The sequence below is a fragment of the Abramis brama genome, assembly GCF_963993115.1.
Source record: "Abramis brama genome assembly, chromosome: 11".
Lineage (NCBI taxonomy): Eukaryota > Metazoa > Chordata > Actinopteri > Cypriniformes > Leuciscidae > Abramis > Abramis brama.
This window is the reverse complement of record NC_139973.1, coordinates 33,288,378-33,309,358: the sequence shown is the minus strand read 5'-3', so window position 1 is coordinate 33,309,358 and position 20,981 is coordinate 33,288,378. Positions and strand designations below refer to the sequence as shown.

General features: G+C 36.8%; 2 protein-coding genes across 3 annotated transcripts in view; one reads left to right on the top strand and one right to left on the bottom strand.

The window, feature by feature from the left end:
* Nucleotides 1–13,252, bottom strand: part of pcnt (pericentrin) — a 55,720-nt gene extending 42,468 nt beyond the window's left edge. For both annotated transcript variants that reach the window (XM_084128956.1, XM_084128957.1), the window contains exons 1-10: nt 13,038–13,252; nt 8,227–8,400; nt 7,457–7,651; nt 4,790–4,939; nt 4,267–4,362; nt 2,224–4,173; nt 1,857–2,045; nt 1,213–1,308; nt 991–1,134; nt 8–263 (exon numbers count right to left, since the gene is read on the bottom strand). In XM_084128956.1, coding sequence (XP_083985082.1) covers nt 8–263; nt 991–1,134; nt 1,213–1,308; nt 1,857–2,045; nt 2,224–4,173; nt 4,267–4,362; nt 4,790–4,939; nt 7,457–7,651; nt 8,227–8,400; nt 13,038–13,085 — 3,298 coding nt within the window. In that variant the 5' untranslated portion in view covers nt 13,086–13,252. The remainder of the gene's footprint in view (nt 1–7; nt 264–990; nt 1,135–1,212; nt 1,309–1,856; nt 2,046–2,223; nt 4,174–4,266; nt 4,363–4,789; nt 4,940–7,456; nt 7,652–8,226; nt 8,401–13,037) is intronic.
* A 1,263-nt stretch (nt 13,253–14,515) lies between these two features.
* cUnh21orf58 (chromosome Un C21orf58 homolog) lies at nt 14,516–20,756 on the top strand. Its single transcript, XM_084129894.1, has 9 exons — nt 14,516–14,658; nt 14,815–14,872; nt 16,626–16,699; nt 17,051–17,233; nt 17,414–17,525; nt 18,438–18,574; nt 18,674–18,858; nt 20,389–20,435; nt 20,550–20,756. The coding sequence occupies exons 1-8, from the start codon at nt 14,605–14,607 to the stop codon at nt 20,432–20,434; spliced, it is 849 nt and encodes a 282-aa protein (XP_083986020.1). The 5' UTR covers nt 14,516–14,604; the 3' UTR covers nt 20,435; nt 20,550–20,756.
* Nucleotides 20,757–20,981: the final 225 nt, after the last annotated feature.

The following is a 20,981-nucleotide window of genomic DNA, read 5'->3' as shown; positions in this document are numbered from 1 at the left end:
CCCTCACCAATCTCTTGTTGGTACAGTCGCTGATTTCGTTGCTCCTGCTCTCGGTTCTGCTCCCGAACTCTTTCCAGCTCAAACTGTTGGCGCGTCTGAAGCATGGCGCTCTCCTGAGCCCATTTCTCTCGTAACATGGTCTGCAGCTCGCTGAGGGCCACTTCCTTATCTTTCTGCATGTTGGTTTGAGAAAGCTCCAACTGGGCTGTGTGCAAGTTGTTCAGGCTGAGACGCAAGGCTTCAAGCTCCAGGTTGTGCTTGCTCTGATTACAGAGAGTAAAATCAACCAACATTTTAGCTGATGAGTGGAATTGAGGGAATGAGTATGTTTAGAATAGCACACTGCTGTACTGCTATTAAAAATTCAGTACAAATAGGCAGCTGTTGAATTCCTGTGCTCGTGCTGCTGAAGAGCTGTAGGCAACTGGCCAAGAAAAAGGCATTTACAGCTTTTCTTTTTTTACATTTACATGTTTACATGGAAGACTAATTTAAGTTGCTGCATACTGAATTCCATTCCATATACCATTAAGAAATACACACCATTGTTCAAAAGGTTGGGGATGGTAAGATTTTTCAAGTGTTTTTGAAAAGTCTCTTATGCTCACCAAGGCTGCATTTTTTATTTTTTTTTAATTTAATTTATTCCTCTGATGGCAAAGTAGAATTTTCAGCAGCCATAACTCTTCAGTCAACTCTTCAGCCATAACACAAGTCTTCAGAGTCACATGATCCTAGAGAAATCATTCTAATATGCTGATTTGATGCTCAAGAAACATTTCTTATTATTATCATCAACAAACAGTTATGCTTAATATTTTTGTGAAAACCATCATTAAAAGTATCTTTACCATGACTTGATCAAATTCATGCACACTTGATGAATAAAAGTATTTATTTATTAAAAATATATCTTACTGACCCCAAGCTTTTGAACAAATTGCAGCATGTCAGGCCTTATATTCCAAAAGATCAAAAACAAAAAGGTACTTGTGTTTGGTGTAGCTCAGCCTGGTGTGCAGCCTCCAGCCCATCTTGAAGATCCCTGACAAGCTCATCTTTAAGTCTGGCAATTTCCTCACTCTGTTGGGCTGCCAGCTGCGTCAACTCCCTCTCATGCTCCCGTTCATAGACCTAGTACAGCACAGGTCTCGTATGAATGGGTGATATACACATGGCTAGAATAAATAGGTAAATGGTAAGTTGTTTAACCTGTTTGATCAAGCTGGTCTGTCTTCTCTGCTCATCTTCCAGATGAGCACTTTGCTCAGAAAGTTCCCGCTCAAATCGAACATTCAAGTATTTAACCTGGAGGTAGGGAAAGATAAGAGATCAATGGTTATGGATGTACAGCATTTCATGTAAATGCAGGGGGATCCACAAAAAAAAAAGAAAACAGCCATGGCAAAGGCGTTTGAGTGTGTGAATGGCAGTTGGCTCTCTGCCTTTATAAGCCGCTCCAAACGGCAATCCCTCTGAATCTTTCTTCTTCAGACCGTTGGCTTCACACCATCTGAACAAGCCCTATATAGAAGATCCTTGCCGTAGAACAGCACCTCTTCAGCGGACGGCATTTTGTGAACAGAAAAGTCCTGATCTATTATTCTATCTTTTTTATACATTTTTAAATGCAACACAAAGTGAAACAATTGCAGGTGTTTTTCATTGCAGGTTGATTAAAATAATTATTTACATTTTCATAGTTGTTCGTGAAATTTTTTGGTAGTGTGAGGTGTGTGGTGGCAGAATTTGTTTTAAGGTTAGGTTGCGTGACCAAAAAGGCTTGAGTGTACTTTTTTACTTTTTACTTTTTTTAATGGACATTCTCCCCAGTGACTGTCACAACCTTCACTCACCTCTTTCTGGTGTTTCTCTTCCAGGATTCTCTGCTCCTCCTCATGTTGTTTCTGTCTTTCCTCTAGATTCTGTTTGACTGAGATTAGTTCTTTCATTAAGGCACTCTCCTTTTCCATGTATTCCTCTTCTGCCTTCTCTTGTGCTTCCCTTACTTCCTTGAGCTCTGCATCCTTTGATTTAAGTTGGAGCTAAAAATAAAGGTACAAGTTACTTGGAGGATCACATTCATGTCAAATAAATAATATATTTCAGGTTTTCCACATTCTGAAAAAACAAATGGCACATAAATGTATACATTTGTTCTTTCTTATTACTCAACTTTCACATTATATATAAGAGCAAAAAAAGAGCAATTAAGATTCAAACCTCAAAGTTCTTCAATTCTGATTCTAGAACCTTCTCCATGCTCTTTGCTTGGTCCTCCAAAACATCAAGACGTCTTTCCAGGGTAGCTTTCTCCTCTTCCATATTGGTGAGGTTCTCTTTAAGGCACACTAGTTTAGACTCAAGGTCTGTCTTCTCTTCCTCCAAGTCCTGCAACCTTCCAGCTTTCTCCTCTACTTCAGCTTTGAGCTGCTGAAGCTCTCTATCGGCCTGATCAAGCTGTAACGTCCTTTGACCAAGCAGCACTGAAGTAGCTTGGTGTTTTTCCCTTTGTTGCTCCAGCTGAAGTTGAAATTCACCTCTCTGAGCTTGCAAAGAGGAAAACTCACTACTTACAGGGTCACCAGTTGCTTTCTGGTCATGGACATCCTTAACTAGCTGCTGCTGAAGTTTGAGCTGTAGCACCATTTGAGCCTTTTCTTCCCTTAGTTCCTTTACCAACTCCTCTGTTGACAAAGGGATTGAGGTCTTATTAGAATCAGTGTTACGTGGCATTATCCTTTCATTGCCTTGAACCTGCAGGTCACTCAGTATATTCTTGAGGTTGTCTTCATTCATTTTCTGGCTGATAACTTCCTCGTACTGAATTCTTTTCTCACGTTCAATCTCCAGCTCCCACTTAGCTTCCTCAAGTTCCTCCGAAGCTTTGCTCCAACGCTCCCGCGCCTCCTCGACCTCTTCCGCAGAGCGCCGAACCTCTTCTTGAAGAACCTCGAGTTGCCGTTCCCGATCCTCTAACTGCTCTGAAAGGTCTTGGCACTGCTGGATCAGAAGCTCTTTAGCCAAGTCCACAGTGCCTGCACTCTCATTCAGCTCTTCAATGGCTGAGGTTGAGGTTTGCCACTGGGCATCATTGAAGGACATTTCATCAGGTTGGTGCGCATCAATGGCAGAAACTATGGGCAGTCCTGGCTCTGACTTATCACCATCAGATGTGACATTAGGGTAATCTGAAGCATGAAATATGACCTCACTGTCAAGCTCAAACCTGGACGTCTCAGAGTTCTCAATCAGGCTACGTTCCTCCAGACTCCCTTCAAGTAATGAACTTTCTTGAGGCCCTTCAGAAGCCAAGTATCGCTCCATCAAAACATCCTGGAAACCCCCTGTAGAGACATCAAAACTATAGCTGCCTCTCACAGCACACTCAATGGCTGTCTCCTCAATGTAGTGCTCTTTGGATACTATGTTCCAGGGTACATCTGCACCATTGTCTTTGGAAACGTTTTGATGAGAATCAGACCGTTGACTTTGGGCCTGGTTCAGAAGCTCCTTGATGCGATTGATCTCGTCAGAGTGCTCCTCCTGCAGGCGCCTAAATGCAGCCTGGTGAGCTTCGGTAAGCTGGGCTACATTCAACTCCCTTTCCTCCTCCAGAGTCTGAAGCCTGAGATCATAATTGGAAATATCAGCTTCATATTTGGAACGCATATGGTGCCCTGTCTCCTCCTCTTCGTGAAGAAGATTTTGAAGCTCCTTGACAAGGTTATCTAATCTGGCCATTTCTTGGTTCAGTTCATCTTTCTCTGCTTTATAATGCTGGGCTTCCTGGGCTTGTGTTTCAACAAACGCAGCCAGATGAGCTTCCATCTGGGTCTTCTCATCTTCCAGACTCTGTACCCTCTTCTGAAACACTTCTATTTGTTCTTGAGCTCGCTGGCTGTTCTTACGCTCTTCCTCTAGCTGAGCTCTAAGGCTTTGCAGTAAAGCTTCAGAGTTTGAGTCAGGACTGTTCTCTGGGAGCAGAGGGCTCACATTGGATAAATCTAAACCACCGTGTTGGTCAAGCCTTAGATCTGATTGATCAGCACTTCTCTGGGTAAAGGCATGTTGAAGCTGAGAGAGGGATTTTTCCATGACACACAATTTCTGTTGCAGGTCTGTGATCTCAGCTTCTTTTTGGGCCAAGAGGCACTGTTGCTCCTTAGTCACCTATAAAACAAAAGAAATGTGTTACTAATACAAATGCATATCCAATTGCTTCATTGACAAGCTTAACTGTTAAAAAGATACAAGTGGCCTGACCTGTTGTGACTCCTCCAACTGTTCATGCAGCTGATTCGGAGCAGTCTGGGTCGGATCCACACACCCTTGACTTTTGCTACGTAGATATTCTTTAGCCTGAAAAGAGTATTACATTTAATTTGTTTAGACTCCTTTACAGTTGCGTTTTATTGTGAAGAACAAAAATTAAATGATTTGTTGCACAATGGGGACAAATAACTTATGGGTTTTGTTCATTTAGACATTAATGAGACCAAACAGTCATATTAGACCATCAATATTCAAGGGATTAGATGCATTGTCCGAAAGTCAAAGTCAATGCAAAGTCACTACTAATTATCTTTTTTTTTTTTTATGCCAAAGAGAAACTAGCATGTCTCTATTTGGTTCTTTCCAACCCCAAACGTACACATTTTAGGCATACAAATCTGACAAAATCACTTATAAAAGCACAAAACGTTTATTGGGTGTATTTGAATAATCAATGCAGGAGTGAGATACACTAATGGATGTTTTTTATTTTATTTTAATGCATGAAGTTTACCTGCTGTAGCTGCTGTTGTAGTGCCTGAATCTGACCCGAGAGCTCCTGTGCCTCCAATTGCACCTGGTCTCTGCTCTGCAGCGCCACCTGCAGGTTCTTACTAAGCTGTGATATGATCTCATTCCGTTTCTCAACTGCAGCCTGTAATTGCTGTGTGAAGAATTAAAAAAACAGTATTTTTAAAGTGTCTGTAAAAAGTTCCAAAACCATATTATTTCTAAATTGGACTCCAAACAATAAGTAACATTTTACAGAATAAACACAAACACTTTTTGGCACCTAAACATCTAGGCTTCCTCAGGAAGAGTAAGTAGAAACATGATTGGAGCAATTAATCATAACCCTTAAATCCATGAATGCAATGAACACCTGTAATGTGGATATGTTTAACCTCATCCATGAAATCTAATTGGTTCTTTCTTTCCCTCTACACCATCAGAAATGCAAGCAAATCAAAGATGGTAAACACTACGCTCCAGAAAGCAGTACTCTGCCTCAGGTTACTAGATGCATTCATAACCATGACCATGAATTAGTCCAGTCAAATGGGCAGATAACCCAGTTTGAAGAGACTCTTTCTAATTTCAATTTCAGGATAATGGCTGTACACCACACTGAAATCTTCCTTCAGATTTCAAGTGAGCTATTCAACACAACAATATCTGAGAAAAGAGTGATAGTTCTCACACAGTTGGGATTAGCTTGACAAAAAAAAAGAAAGTGCACGTACTACAAAAAAAATTTAATATATAAAACAAATATACTGCCAAATAAACAAATAAATACTACTGATTAAATAAATGCATATTTATTTTTTTGCTAAGGTGTCTATTCAGCTGCTGAACTAATGGATAGGCAAACGTACTGCACAGTGTTGTCAAAAATATCGATATAAATAACTGAAACGATTCCAATACTAATTCTTCAGCAGTATCGACACACCGATACCAGCTGTGCGCTCTCCGACGGCGCATTGACACACCACCTCATCTCACTCACTCCGGTTGAATAGTGTTGTTAGAGCGCCTGAATTTTGGCACGGGGTTGCCGGTATTGCGCAAAATTCTACTTATTCCCACAGGTTTCACGCTCACACCACAGATCTTTATATCATAATATAATGCGTGATTGACTGATGTTAAGAGTGTACGTTCAGATATTTAAAAAGCTGTGCCATTTGAAACTCACTTAGAGAGAAAACTCACTTTACAAAGAAAAGCTGATCTGGTGGAATCATATATATTATAAGTCAGTTTAGCGAGTACACTAAAAAATGTACTAGCCAATGGCCATTCTATTGCAAAGGTGTGTGTAAAGGGTTGTTGTAAGCATTAATCTGTATTTAATTAAATGTAAAATAACACTATTATCTTCATTGTAAAATTACTTTAAAGGTCCCGTATTATGCCCCTTTTCACAAGCTGTAAAATAAGTCTCTGATGTCCCCAGAGTGTGTATGTGAAGTTTCAGCTCAAAATACCCAACAGATCATTTTTTACAGCATGTTTAAATTGTCATTTTTTGGGGCTCAGAAAAACGCACTGTTTTAGTGTGTGCCCTTTAAATGCAAATAAGCTGCTGCTGGACGACCCAGGGGGCGGAGCTTCATGAGCTCGCCTCAGTCTCTCAGGACAATTTCATCTCACGGAATGATGATAATATCAGAAACTCTCAGTAACGGTGTTCATTTCGAGTCGGACAATAATGCCTACAGAGTCAGAGTGCTGTATAGAGATGAAACAGGTATAGTTTAGTAGTTTAATTACGGTTATTATAACGTATTTGTCATCTGCTTGTATGTATCCATTATTTATTAATAGCCTACAAGTCTGCTGTCTGAATGATGATCAAACATATACTGATGAGTTTAATAAAGTTTATATTGTACATCACACAAAAGATGAAGCGTCAGTTTTACTTCAGAAAATCACCGTAAGAGCTGAGTAAACACAGTAAGTTATAAGAAGTGCGCAAGTACATAAACGAATTTCGGTAGAGTTGAGGGAGCATTCCTGTGGGCGGAGGTTAGTCAAAAAACGGTTCTAGTGACGTCATTAAAGAAGGAAGTAGAGGGATGTAGTCCAAACGGGCCATTCGATGTAGGCGTCTTCTGTTAAATAAAATATCTCGCTTGGCATTGAACTTTGAGCTTTATAATTTTACAGATATTATTTATGCTCTAACAGCAACATTACACACTAACTAAAGTTTGAAACATGGGATCACGAAGAACGGGACCTTTAATTTCTGTAGCATTTCTTACATGAACACTACTGTTAATCACCTGAAAAACTTAAAGCCATGTTTAATTTGTCTTTTTATTCTATTGTATTTATTAGTGCTATCATTTGAAATTTGTTTATCAGTTCTACTAACCTTTTTACTTATCTTTTTTGTAAATTTAGTTTAAAGTTTCAAATAAAGCATTCTTTTGCTGTGTGAAAGCTATTGCAATAAAATTACCCAAATTATCAAAAAATAATAAAAAAAATATCTACATGGCAGTTTTGACCGTGGTATCGAAAACGTGATCAAATATCTATATAGCATCGTTTTGAAATTAAAAAAATTCCAGTATCATGACAACACTACCACACGTGCATAAATGCATTGGAAAACATAACTTCAAGTGTATAGGACTGTCTTGTGTGTTCCATAAAGGTTTACCTTCAGTTGTTCTTTGCCAGTATGTGCAACTATAATCATTTCTGTAAGTTTGCCCTCTGCCTGATCGGGCGGCTCTGACTCTGACAGAGACCCAGATGAGGAGCTCTGTTCCTGGGCATTGGTTTCATCGGCCTCTCTGCTGCATTGATGGGCATCTGGAACACTGCTTTCTTTGCCGTCAGGTCTGAGTGACGCCTAAATGTTTAAACAAACATGCATATTTTCCACAGTTTGTGTTACCATGACTACATTCCCCCTAGCCATGTTATGCTAACTGACCTACTTTTTGTCAGATGGGGAGGGAAAACAATTATACCTTCTATAGACTTGAAAATAGAATGAACAGTGAAAGGCTTTACATTAATATTGTCAAGCAGACTAGGCATTCATTTCAATTAAATGAAAGCATCAACTTACCCATTTCTTACATTTTCGTAATCATTATTTTCCCCCCAATGCCAAGATATATTTTAGAAAATTTGAGTGCCATATTTTCTACAACCTTCTATACATTACAAATATATTCTTTTATTTTTAAGATAAGGAATCGTAATTAAAAATTTAATTAAGTAATCTAAAATTATTGTTTATCTGGAACTTGATCATGTTTTCTCTCAATTGCATTACTGTGACTGATGTATGGCTGCATCTGACTGACGTCACAAAGTCGCAAACTTTTTTTATTGCTATTTTGTGCTTGTATATTTAATGATTTGTCAGCTGCAACAAAGAAACAGATTTAGAAATTTAAGAAACGCTTAAGAGCAAACCTCTGAGTACTCCTTGCTGATCTCTCCATGACAATCGTCTGTCTGTGGCTCCTCTAGGTGGCGCTCTTGCACGGAACAGGCATTCGTCTGGGCAGTCGGGCCCTTCCTCTTCTCCGTCTTTTTCTGCGTGCTCGAACTGTCGCTTTTCGCCCGGCGCCGTCTAAAGTTAGCAAGCTGCGCCAGAGGTTGAGGGACAGGTAGAGGGAAACGTACATCAGGATGAGATAGCAAGAACATAGAAGCAGCATTTTGCTGGGCTTGAAATATGAGCCATGTCAAAGGTCAAATGGATGCATCTCCTGCATGACTGATGTCTCATAATTAGACCAAACAAAATAAGGCAAATTCATCTTAAGGGATGATTTAGTTCATATGAAAGACAACAGCAAGAAAAACAGGTTTTAGAAAAATTCAGTATCCAAATAGATGATATTTCTTAAGGCAGGAAAAATGATGGATTCTTCATCTTCTAAAAACCATCATCCTCTTCCTTTTTTGGAGAATCCCTGATCCTCAAGCATGGAAATGTGGTGACGCCTGAAATACGCACAATTCTGCAAGAGACATTACTCACAGCTGCCTTAAGAAGCTTATTCCAGATTAAAGCAAGCTGACATGAGCCCTGCTGGACCAAATATTACAATGGTGCTTCTGTGAACAAACACCAGCACAACCCCTAAGGCTTTTAAATTAGTCACATGACAGCAATCCATCAACCAAACAAACAAGAACGCCTTATGCTTCCTGTGAAAGTCTGCAACTATGAGAACTAAAGACCACCAAGTGAAGAGATGTTCTCTGCAGAACCCACTGAGAACCAAATGAAAAAGGAAAAGAAAGGGGAGGAGCGAATGCACACAAACCATTCACATAAATGCACATACCATGACCTAACTTGGACCTAGTACCCTCTGGACTAAACCTCTAACCCAGATCTGAGTATGAATTAGTTTAATTTAAGCAAGATGAATCATTTCGCAATCGCGATGTCAAGCCTATGCGATTATATGACGCAAAATGCTGAGATTTTATGGAATAAACCAATTTGGGCTGTCAACGTTAACGCTTTAATAAAGATTAGATATTATAGTTGATATTATACTATAAGAAAGAGTCTATATTTAATTTTTAATTTATGTCGTGCAGACTGTTTGATAACTTTGTTGAATTTCTGTATGTCCTACCTGTTAGAGATTAAGGGCACAGGTAAATATGACATTTATTTTATACTATTGTACTATTGAGACAATAACAAGTTTGCAGTAATGCAAGTCACCATTTCATTTTGTAAAAAATATTATTTTAATTTGAAAACCCTGTGCATTTAGTTGTTGCTAGTTTGAGTTGAGAAATAGACGTTTCAGCATTATCACTAATCTGTGTGTGCATTTTACTTGAGAACTAAGCAAGTTGACTCATGAAACCATTTATTATATCGCAATATTGACATCAATAATCACAATATGATATGATATACACCTGAAAAAAATCCAACGAGCTGGGTATTCAGCTGGATTACTTTTGACCCGCTTTCATAAACATGTAGGATATCCGTTTTGTCTTTCGCCCACTGAATGTCAAATCATATAAGATGTTGATCTGAAGCCTAGGGGACGACAAGTCACAAACAGTTTCTGGAACAGCGGCTTGCATGCAATATTCAGGCCACTCTCTGTAACATCCACTAAAATGGTGTGCACATCTGAAATAAATAAATGTATATAAAAATTAAATATACACACCTACTAATGGGTGCGTTTAAAAATATATATGTATTATGGTTGAAGTGGAAGGTACACTTTTTGATTAAATATGAAAATGAAAATATGAAGTCCCCCATAAGAAAATGTATATTTTAAATTTAAATGGTATCGATTTGGTGCACTTTGAGTTCAAATTTAAGAGCTCCAAGCCTCCAACCCATGTCCAGTGTACAAATTGAACAAAGTATTTTCGTTGAACAGTCTTCTCCGATAACAGATCACTCTAAACTGTAACGTAGACATGCATTTTCTGTAAAGCTGCTTTGAAACGATATGTATTGTGAAAAGCGCTATACAAATAAATGTGAATTGATTCGAATTGAGTTGGACCTTGACATTTACAGTGTCTCAGCCTGCATTACATTCACACTAGAGCTGCATGATTCTGAATAAATTGAGAATATTATTATCATCATCCTATTATTATTATCATCATCATCCTAAGAATGCTAATAATAATATCATGTATAGCCTAATAAATATAAATGAAAATGAATATTTCATTAGTATTTATCTTTACACTACAGAGAAATCACAATACTTTTGTCCTAATTTGCTCGCTTGCAAGCAGGGATGCTCATAATTAACTCGTTAACCAACAGTAAGTATTTTGACTGAATAAAAAACAATGTTTTTTTTAAAGGGATACTCTACCGTTTTTCATATTAAACTATGTTATTCCCTTATCTAAGACGAGTTGATACATACCTCTCTCATCTCAGTGCGTGCACTCAATCGCTCTAGCGCGCGGTGACACTTTGAAAGCACTTAGCTTACCCCAGTATATTCAGTGGTATCTAGCAGCAATGAATTTAGAAGTGACCAAACACATCAACGTTTTCCCTATTTAAAAACAGTTACACGAGTAGTTATACGACCAAGTATGGTGACACAAAATAAAACGTGTCGCTTTTCTAAGCGGGTTAAAAAGGATAACTATAATGTATGGCGTAATAGCACTTTTGGAAGTACTTCGACCGGCGCAGTAAAAAGTCACGCCTGATCCTCTTCCTCTCACTTCTGTCAACAGTGGAAAGAGGATCAGGCGTGACTTTTTACTTATCGTCTTAGATAAGGGAATAACATAGTTTAATATGAAAAAACGGTAGAGTATCCCTTTAACAAATGCCATGGCAACCAGCAAACCACTCTGCAACAGGTTAATCTTTTAACTAAATGAATCTACAAACACACGTTCAATAACCAACTGATAAATACTTGAACATTCATGCCTTTCATGTGGCTAAAGTTACAAATTAAATTCAATGCTTAAAGGGAAAGTTCACCAAAAAAAAATAAATAATAATCTACATTTTGTCATTACTTACTATCCCTCGAGTTGTTCCAACCTGTATGAGTTTCCTTCTTCTATTGAGCACTAACAATGATATTTTATTGGAATGTTGGTAACCAACAAGACAGCAACCACTAACTTCCATAATAGTTTTTTCCTACTATGGAAGTTAATATGTGCCATAAACTGTCTGGTTACCAATACCAACATTCTTTAAAATATTTTCTTTGTATTCAACAGAAGAAAGAAACTCATACAGGACACAAGGGCAAGTAGATGATGACAAAATGTTAAATTTTGGGTGAACTATCCCTTTTACAGCATGGATCCAATGACCCAAAGCCAATGTAAGAGAGATTCAGGCCAGATGATATGCTTGACAATGCAGCACTCACCTCTGATAGGGCATATTACATTGATTATGAACATGTAAACTTATACACCAACCACTAAATAATTTGAATTGTATGTATTCAAGTTGGTTGTGAATTGTGCAAAATTATGTTACTACAGGGATATTATCTAGCTGGATGAGTGGATGAAAATGGTTGATCGTTTGGAAGTTGGAATGAGTTGATAATCATTTTAATAATAAACTTTTAACGAGAAATACAAGCTCTTTTGTGACTAAAAATGTTGCCTCAAATTATGATATTTGTGAATTATGTCATTACTCAACCTCATAGTACAAAATCATTAATGAATTTATTTTGTGGAACACAAACGACTGAGGACTTTTCCCTATACAATAAAAGTACATTTTGTATGTTGCACATAAAAATAAATACAACATGGGGGACAATAAATACAATAAATATCAACAGTGTTGATATTTTAATCGTGTGGTGCCTCCTACAGGTCTCTTTACAAATAACAGGTTTAATTCTTCTGTGGAATGAATAGTGCCATTCAACATCTAGTAATTCAGTCAATATCGTGTTGTTCACATCATTTGAAGTGTTTGACCTCTAAAAGCAAATTAAAGATCGGTCACTTCATCTCGGTTTTCCTCTCAATGCGGAAAAAACGCAGTTCCCTTAAAAGCTCTCGAGCTAAATATATACTGTAGATACCTGTGAACTGCACTGATCCTGCCTAGAGACAGAGCTGTATCAGTTTCCACTCATATTCAACAGCAAATATAGCCTAACTTTATGTGCAACTTGAAACATACCATAAGCAAATAAAGTAAGTTTCCGCTACAAAGCAAGACAATTCGCATACAAAACTTCTTGTTCTTTTTTTACCCCAAATTCAAACTCTAAATAAATACCCAAAGCTATATAAAGGTTAAAAAAAGTAATGAAGTAAAAATACAACTCAAAAACCTTCAAGCTGAAGAACATTGTTCTGAATTTGAGAACCATAGCAAATGAAAAGGTAACTTGCACTCAGAAGAAATGTAGCGTTTAAGCCTAATTTTGTCCATTATCACTATGATATGATATTACTATAATATTCAGCACAATGGATCGTGAGACAGCTAACGTTAGGCACTGATGTGCTGACAAATAGATTAGGGCTGTTTAGTTCCAAAATGTTTTATAATAAGACATTGTGCAGCAAGAACAATATGAGTGACTGTGATATCTGTGGCTGGCCGAAATAGAAGTGGATCTCAAATGAAAGGGAAAAAGCCTTAATTAAATGTAATAGCTGATGTAATTACAGACATAAACAATATCAAGGAGTATTCAAATTCAAAACAAACCTAGGCTATGTAAAGTTACTGCTAATGTTAGCGCGTAAGTTACCTTTGCTCGTCCGGCCTCTAATTTTCTCTGCCTTTCATCCTGATCCATCTCCTGGATCAAGGAGTTTCATGGGAATGAAGGAAACGCTCAAGTGGCGGCAAGCAGACAAAAATGTTTCTGTAAAACTCTCCTAACAAATTTTTCGCAATGTTTTGTGAGTTGAGTGATTTTCCTAAGGAGTAACTGTCAGTGTAATTTTCAACATGGCCGCGAATGTGTTTATCCCCGCCCTTATCGGATTGACAGTCTGCGAGAACCAATTAGAATAAAGGACGTGAACTTGGCAGCCAATGATATTTCTTGTTGCAGAAATGCACCTGCTCTTTTTAAAACGCCCTCCTTTAAACGCATTGGGCCCGAATGGCCAATTAAAAAGCGTTTGCAAGCATGACCCCTTGATTGACAACTCCTAGAGCCTATCACGGAGCATGATATAGAGAAACTACAGGGAATGTAGGTTGTGAATTTGTTGTGGTACTCTCTCGTTTCCGATGAGTGCTTGCCATAGTGATTGACAAATGAGAGGCGCGGGTAAAAGCCCGGGTAAATAAGATCAACCAGTGGGTAACAAAGGTTGAATTCGAAAACGACATAACAAAAGTTTTTTTTTTTTTTTTTTTTCACCTTATATCATCTCGATAATCTAAGGCCTAGTCTCATAAATTATAAATGCTAGACCATTTAAATACACTTTTGATAATATAATATTATAAATGTGGAATAATAAAAAAGAGAACAAATATCATCATTACCTTTTATTTGGAGTATAAAGGTATAAAAATGTTATATGTATTATCTCTATTAATTATGACATATTGATAATGTTGTATTAAAGACTATAAAGAAAACGTATTTTAAATGTATAAATAACTTGACTAACTTCAATTTGTAAATGCTCAAAACACATAAAAAACAAAAACAAAGGAAGAGGTGCAAACTCTGCCCTAAAGTTGTTTTGAAAGGTGTGAATCTTATGTGGAAAAAAAATTCTGCCTCTGAAAAGATAATTTTCACATGGTCTGTGAAAAATGTGGGGAGTGAAGGTTCAGACTAGATTAGAATATACTTTACAGTAGATCTAAATTAGTTTAGAGTTTGTTTAGAAAAAGTACAACTGCATTTTAAAAAGAATCAATTTCATCTTTTGTAATGCATATATACAAGGAAAGTGGACAAATAAGTTTGATATATTAAGACATTTTTGTATAATCAATTATTTTTATTAATTTATTAAAAGGACACATATTTTCTATTTTTATTTTCAAAATGGGTTATTTTGACCCCCTTTATGCATTTATGTAGGTTTTGTTTGTTTATGCATTCTAGGGTTAAGTCCACATTTAAATAGTTTGTTTACAATTGTAATATGTTATTCCATTTACTTATTTATTTATTTAATTTAGAGCAGTCTAAATTAATTGGACTACCATAGCGTAAACAAGAGCCTCGGTCTGTAACTTAGCAACGTGAGGGTTGGCAAAGAGCAGAAATGTTTTTGACAACGGACCTCTTTCTACAGCAAGCATGGACAATAACTAAATAAACTTATCTAAAAGGTTTTTTTAAAATGGCAGATTTGGTTGACCAAATAACAAGGTTGAGATTGAAAATGCTGGAAAAGGTAAGTTGGTTTGATCATGTGATAAATACTTATCTGTTATATATACTGACGTGGTTGTCTTTATTTATTGTTGATAACTTTCTATCATGAGGCTAAAATTGTCTATGAAGAGACTATGATGCTTCATTATTATATCATCTATTTGTTCCTCTTTAGAGACTGGAGAATGAGAGAAATGACAACATTGAACGAGAGGGTTCAGCCCTTTCCACAAGTAACGTTAATCTAACTTACACAGATAAGAGTGATTTTGTGTGTGTGTGTGTGTGTGTGTGCTGCATTATTGTGTTTTTAGAATTTTTAGAATAATTTGGGTACTATATTTCATGATTGAAATGATTTGTTCTTTGTCTCACTAATTAACTGACCTGGAAAAAAAGTTGCCAGTTGTGCTGGGCGATATCGTAACGAAATCATATCGAGATCGTCTGATACACAAACTCACACACGTGCGACGCTCACGGTATTTTCAACGTCTGCCGTCTCAATATGAGGACATAAACATATAAACTTCATCCCCACAGCTAATTGAGAGTCACTTCGCAAGCTTTTTCCTGCCTCATTTGAGAAAAACAACCGACAAATACACACTGAAACTGAAACTAAAACTGACGTGATAGTAATGAAATATCTTCACGACAAACACTCAAAATAAAAGTTCTGTTTAACTTAAAAAAATGACAGAAATATATCACTACTGTATTCTGTATACAAAAAAAAAATTACTTCTTTCAAAGTAATAATATTATTATTTCTAAGGAATATCATACAGCCAAAATATTTTTCATCCATGTTTTAAATTGATACGGTTCTGTTGTGCAGCATCTTATTTGACAAAAATAAAATGTAATGTGTTGTTATTAATTGTTATATTTTCATTTGATTAAATTTTAAAGTTTAATTAAATTGTTAAAGTTTAGCTATACCAATTTGTATTGAATCCCACAGAATCCCCCCAAAAATGTAATAGAAAATACAGAATTTAGGGAAAGATAAAACTAATTCCATGATTCCCTAAATTAAAAGGTAGCTACTCTGAGTTTCAAGAGATGGTTCGGAGTAATTTCAACCTAGGGTCCTTGACCTCGAGCCAAACATTTCCCAAACTCTGTTGTTTTGGAAAAGCCCGTAAAAGTCCTGGCAGAAAGCGATGCATAAGGATGTAGTGTAACGACGCCCAGTTCCATGAATGCACTAATATTTTGTTGGTAGTACCAATTTGCATTAATTATTATTTAACACTAAGTTGTCAACGCTTCGGAAAAAATTATAAAAAATGCACGTTACACTACATCCCTATGCATCGCTTTCTGCCAGGACTTTTACGGGCTTTTCCCAAATCACGGAAGTGACCTTGACGTCCGGGTTAGCGGTAGCATAAGCCATCAGGCAAGTGTTACTTAAATAAACTCCTGATGTACTTACAAACTTTCCAATGCCTCGTTTTATGAGTACAGAACCTATTTGTACTACTGTAGAAGTTTGGTAGCATTCCGGGCATTATTGCTGGGGTAATTTACGAGATACAACCTTGGATCCATTAGCACCTGCACTAAGCCATTTGGCTGATATCTCTAGATAAGCTCTAACTTTAATAATGTTCGACCAAGGGGAAAAAAGCTTATTGGGACCCTAGGTTGAAATTACTCCGAACCATCCCTTTAATTGTGAACAAACAAGTTTACTTGTTTACCTTCATTCTCAAGGTCTTACAAATATGTGGAAAGCATTTCCTTACCCATTATTGGTGATATATATAGCCTATCGTGTGATATGGAAAAAAATAGTTTTGGCCAAATCGCCCAGCCCTAGTTGCCAGACAGAATGCCTGTTTTGTAGTAATTATCTCATTGGTTTATTCTAAGCCTAAATAAAACCTATCAAGGAATAAAAACAAAAGCAGATGAGAATGTTGAAAATACAGAATACAACATATATGACTATTTCCTTGTTTTTTTATGCCACAGGAAGTTATGATGGTCAGGCAGATGCATTACACAGCGCTCTGAGACGGAAGAGAAACCTCCTACAGAGACTGAGGGTATAGTGTTTCATAGAAATTATACTAAAATGATTATTCTTCACACTATAAAAAGAGTTTCTGTCAAACTTATCAAGATGATTAAAACAAAGACAATCAGTGTGGACCTAATGGGTGGAGCTTAACCTAATTTAGGTTTAGGGATAGGATAAGCTTAGGGAAGGGTGTGGCTGGACCTTCAAGCTCCACCCATTACGTCCAGAGATGGGGAGCTGAAAGTCAAGCTCCACACATTGGCTCTGCAGTAAGCAGCCTCTCATCTTGAGCAAAGTGTCATGTAAATAGAAACTTTTTATCACTTAAATCACAAATACAAGTGTACTTTTGGGTATGTTTATGTGTATGTAACAGGAACAGCATATGATGGAGGATCTGGGAAGGCCACACACATGGGGTGGATCTCATAGGCAATATCATTATGAACCTCTTCTTGGGCCACTCCAGCCTGTGCCTCCCATCCATGTCCACCAAAGTGCACCACCTGCTCCCCTCCCTCCTCTAGTCCCTCAGCCCCCTCGAATCATTCAACACACTGTATGTAAAGTTTTCTTATGCTGGCCCGATCCTGCACCGAATATCTACATTTACTATTCCAGTTCATTTAAATACCTTATAGCTGTTCAAAAATATACAAGTGCATCTAAACTATATGTGTCCATAACAATGATATATTGCTGGCAGTCCTCTAATAACTTATATTTCTCCTTCCACAAGGTTCCTCAACAGCCAGCCACCATTATCCAGCAGTTACCACAGCAACAGCCTCTCATAGCACAAATCCCTCCCCCACAAACCTTTCCTTACAGATCAGGAAGTATTAAAGAAGGTACATATACAGATAGATACATCAAATACAGAAAAAAACAACAGTTATTGTATACTAAACCTTGTAGCATTGTATACTATAACAACAGTTATTGTATACTTATTTGTAAGTCGCTTTGGATAAAAGCATCTGCTAAATTAATAAATGTAAATGTACTAAGCCAAAAAGTAAATAAGTAATAATAAGTAAGTAATAGTGACTACAGGACATTTAAACTTGCTTACAGGTACTTCCCAACAAAAAGCAACTTATAAGAGAGAAATTATATTGTGCTTCAGATTATTTTTTAACAAATACAAAATTTTGGGGTCAGAATTTAAAAAAATAAAAATTAGTAGTTTTATTTAGCAAGGACACATTCAATTGGTCAAATGTGACAGCAGGGACAATTTATAATGTTCCAAAAGATTTCTATTTCAAATAAATACTTTTCTTCAAACTTTCTTTTCATCAAAGAACCCTGAAGAAAGCTCTTTCCTTACTTTCAATACGTCATTAGGCAGCATAAACATTTTCAAATAATAATAAGACATGTGTCTTGCACAAAAACAGCATATCACAATGATTTCTGAATGATTTCATGTGACTGAAAACTGGAGTAATTTCCGCTGAAAATGAGTTTGCCATTATGAAAAAAAAGACAATACATTGAAAAACAGTTATTTGAAATTGTAATAATATTTCACAAAATTGCTGCTTTTGACTTGTGATCAAATAAATGCAGTCTTGGTGAACAGAAAAGCATACATTTTTTTACTGAACTCAAACTTTTGAACGGTAGTGTTTCAAGTTGCATGCCTGAAACATCAATAGTCTGTATAAGAACTAAAGAAATAAATGGAGTTTAAACAACAGTTCAAGATTTAAGCTATAGGCCAAAAGTTCTTCACTTCATTACTCTCATGACAACAGATATGGTGGAGTTGATGCTTATGCAGAATGCTCAGATGCACCAGATCATCATGCACAATATGATGCTGAAGGCTCTTCCACCAATGGCCGTGTCCCCAGGAGGAAACACACATCACACAGCCTCACATTCAGGGCAGGTAACCATCAGGGAATGTTGTGTTCAATATACATAAAGTTGATATGTGTTCATTTCACAATGTAGTATTAAGTTACAATGCTAATTTAATGTTGTTCAGGAACTTGATTCAGCAGTGAGGGGAGGAGCTGTCCATCATCATCATCACTACGGCTCCCATGGACCACCTCTCCCTCCAATTGGCTACTCTGTTTGGCCCTCTATGATGTCAGCAGGACAAGGCGGGACTTATCAGCCAACAATGCAGCATGTGATTGGTCCTGTAACTCTGCCTCCTTTAAACACGTAAGAGTCAACAGTGCAACAATATCAATAAATAATAATAAAATAAATTTAAAAATGGATCAGAAATTCTTTGGGAACAGCTGCTTGTAAGTTTTGTCTCTATACTTTATAAGCTGGTTGGCCGGTTTCATTAACTGCTTAGACTAGTCTTATAAGTATGTCATCTAATTTTTTTCTTTAAGACTGGTCATATCGTTAGTTAAGTCACTTACATAAAACCATATCGGTCTAATCTGAATCAGAAAAAGGAGACTTGATTTCTCCTTGGCTAACTGCTAGTTGGTCAGACTAGTTCTTAAAGGAGAAGTTCACTTTCAAAAAAACTTTTGCTGATAATTTACTCACCCCCATGTCATCCAAGATGTCCATGTCTTTCTTTCTTCAGTCGCAAAGAAATTAAGGTTTTTGATGAAAACATTCCAGGATTTCCCCCCATGTAATGGATTCTATTGGGACCCAAACGGTAGAAGGTCCAAATGACAGTTTAAGTGCAGCTTCAAAGGGCTTTAAACGATACCAGACGATGAATAAGGGTCTTATCTAGCGAAACGATCGGTCATTTCCAAAATAAATAAAAAAGTTTAAGTTTTATAAGCACAAATGTTCGCCTTGCTCTGTTCTGTGATGCGCGTTCGTGACGTCACGTAATACGCAATTACGTTGAAAAGGTCACGCTTGAAAAATTTCTGTCCTGAAGAAAATGTTCTTTTTGGCTTTTTAATATTAAAACACCCAGGATACGCACACGAAATGGGCATTTTAAACGATAAACTGACACAAATACATTTGAAAATGTGTATATGGTCCTCCTTCCGCACATTTGTAAACACGTCAAGTGTGACCTTTTCAACGTAATTGCGTATTACGTGACGTCTTCAACGCGCATCACAGAACAGAGCAAGGCGAGCGTTTGTGCTTATAAAACTTAAACTTTTTTATTTATTTTGGAAATGACCGATCGTTTCGCTAGATAAGACCCTTATTCATCGTCTGGTATCGTTTAAAGCCCTTTGAAGCTGCACTTAAACTGTCATTTGGACCTTCTACCGTTTGGGTCCCAATAGAATCCATTACATGGGGGGAAATCCTGGAATGTTTTCATCAAAAACCTTAATTTCTTTGCGACTGAAGAAAGAAAGACATGGACATCTTGGATGACATGGGGGTGAGTAAATTATCAGCAAAAGTTTTTTTGAAAGTGAACTTCTCCTTTAAGACTCAGTCTTAGTGACTATGTTTATGCAACTGGCCCCTGCAGGACCTTAACTCAACTTTATCATTTACAAAACCTGGTGTTGTTTACATATGTTTTTCATACAAATATGAATGCGGTGAGATGTTTCACATACTGAGTGTACAGTACTAATGTTTTGGCCAGAAACATAAAAATCACTACATAATTTTAAAATTAGCCTCATCATTAGTTATGGGTGTTTTGTGGTACTTTTGGTTTAAAACATTCACTTGTCAGTTGTTGTGAATCATATAGGCCTAATATAGCAACTCATGTTAACTTATTTTGCCTTGAAGAATGGGAATTGATGCAGTAAACTCCAGGACTCCACTTGGTCTCTGAGGTAAACATATAATATTACTCCTTTCTCTATATTTATATTATTATATTATATATTTTTTCTCTCTAAGATATTAGAAGACAGTTTAATATCTTATTTCGTCTTTCCTTTTTCCAGCCAAATTGCCAAGTGCAGACGGATCCTGCCTCATCTTCAGAGACAGATAACACATTGACATAAATGTTATTTTTATATTTAATACACAATATTCAATACAGCTAGCATTTTGTTTTTCCTAGGGATTTATTTTTGTGATTTTAATTTTGTTATAATAAATGATGGATTCATTAAACATTATTACAGTGATATTTTAAAAGAGCTTCAATTGTGTTACTCAGTTTAATAAAAATGTTTAAGTCACTGGTATGTAGTTGTTGTGGCTGTTCTGCCATTCAACCACTTATCTATAAATAATGATATGATATATGAATATCATTATATAGATCAGTGCATACAACACACTTTTAAAAAGAACAGTTCCTGTCTTTGCAGTGTAGTCATACTAGGGTTACTTGTTGTACAGGCAGTACAGTGTGCTTGCGCAACACA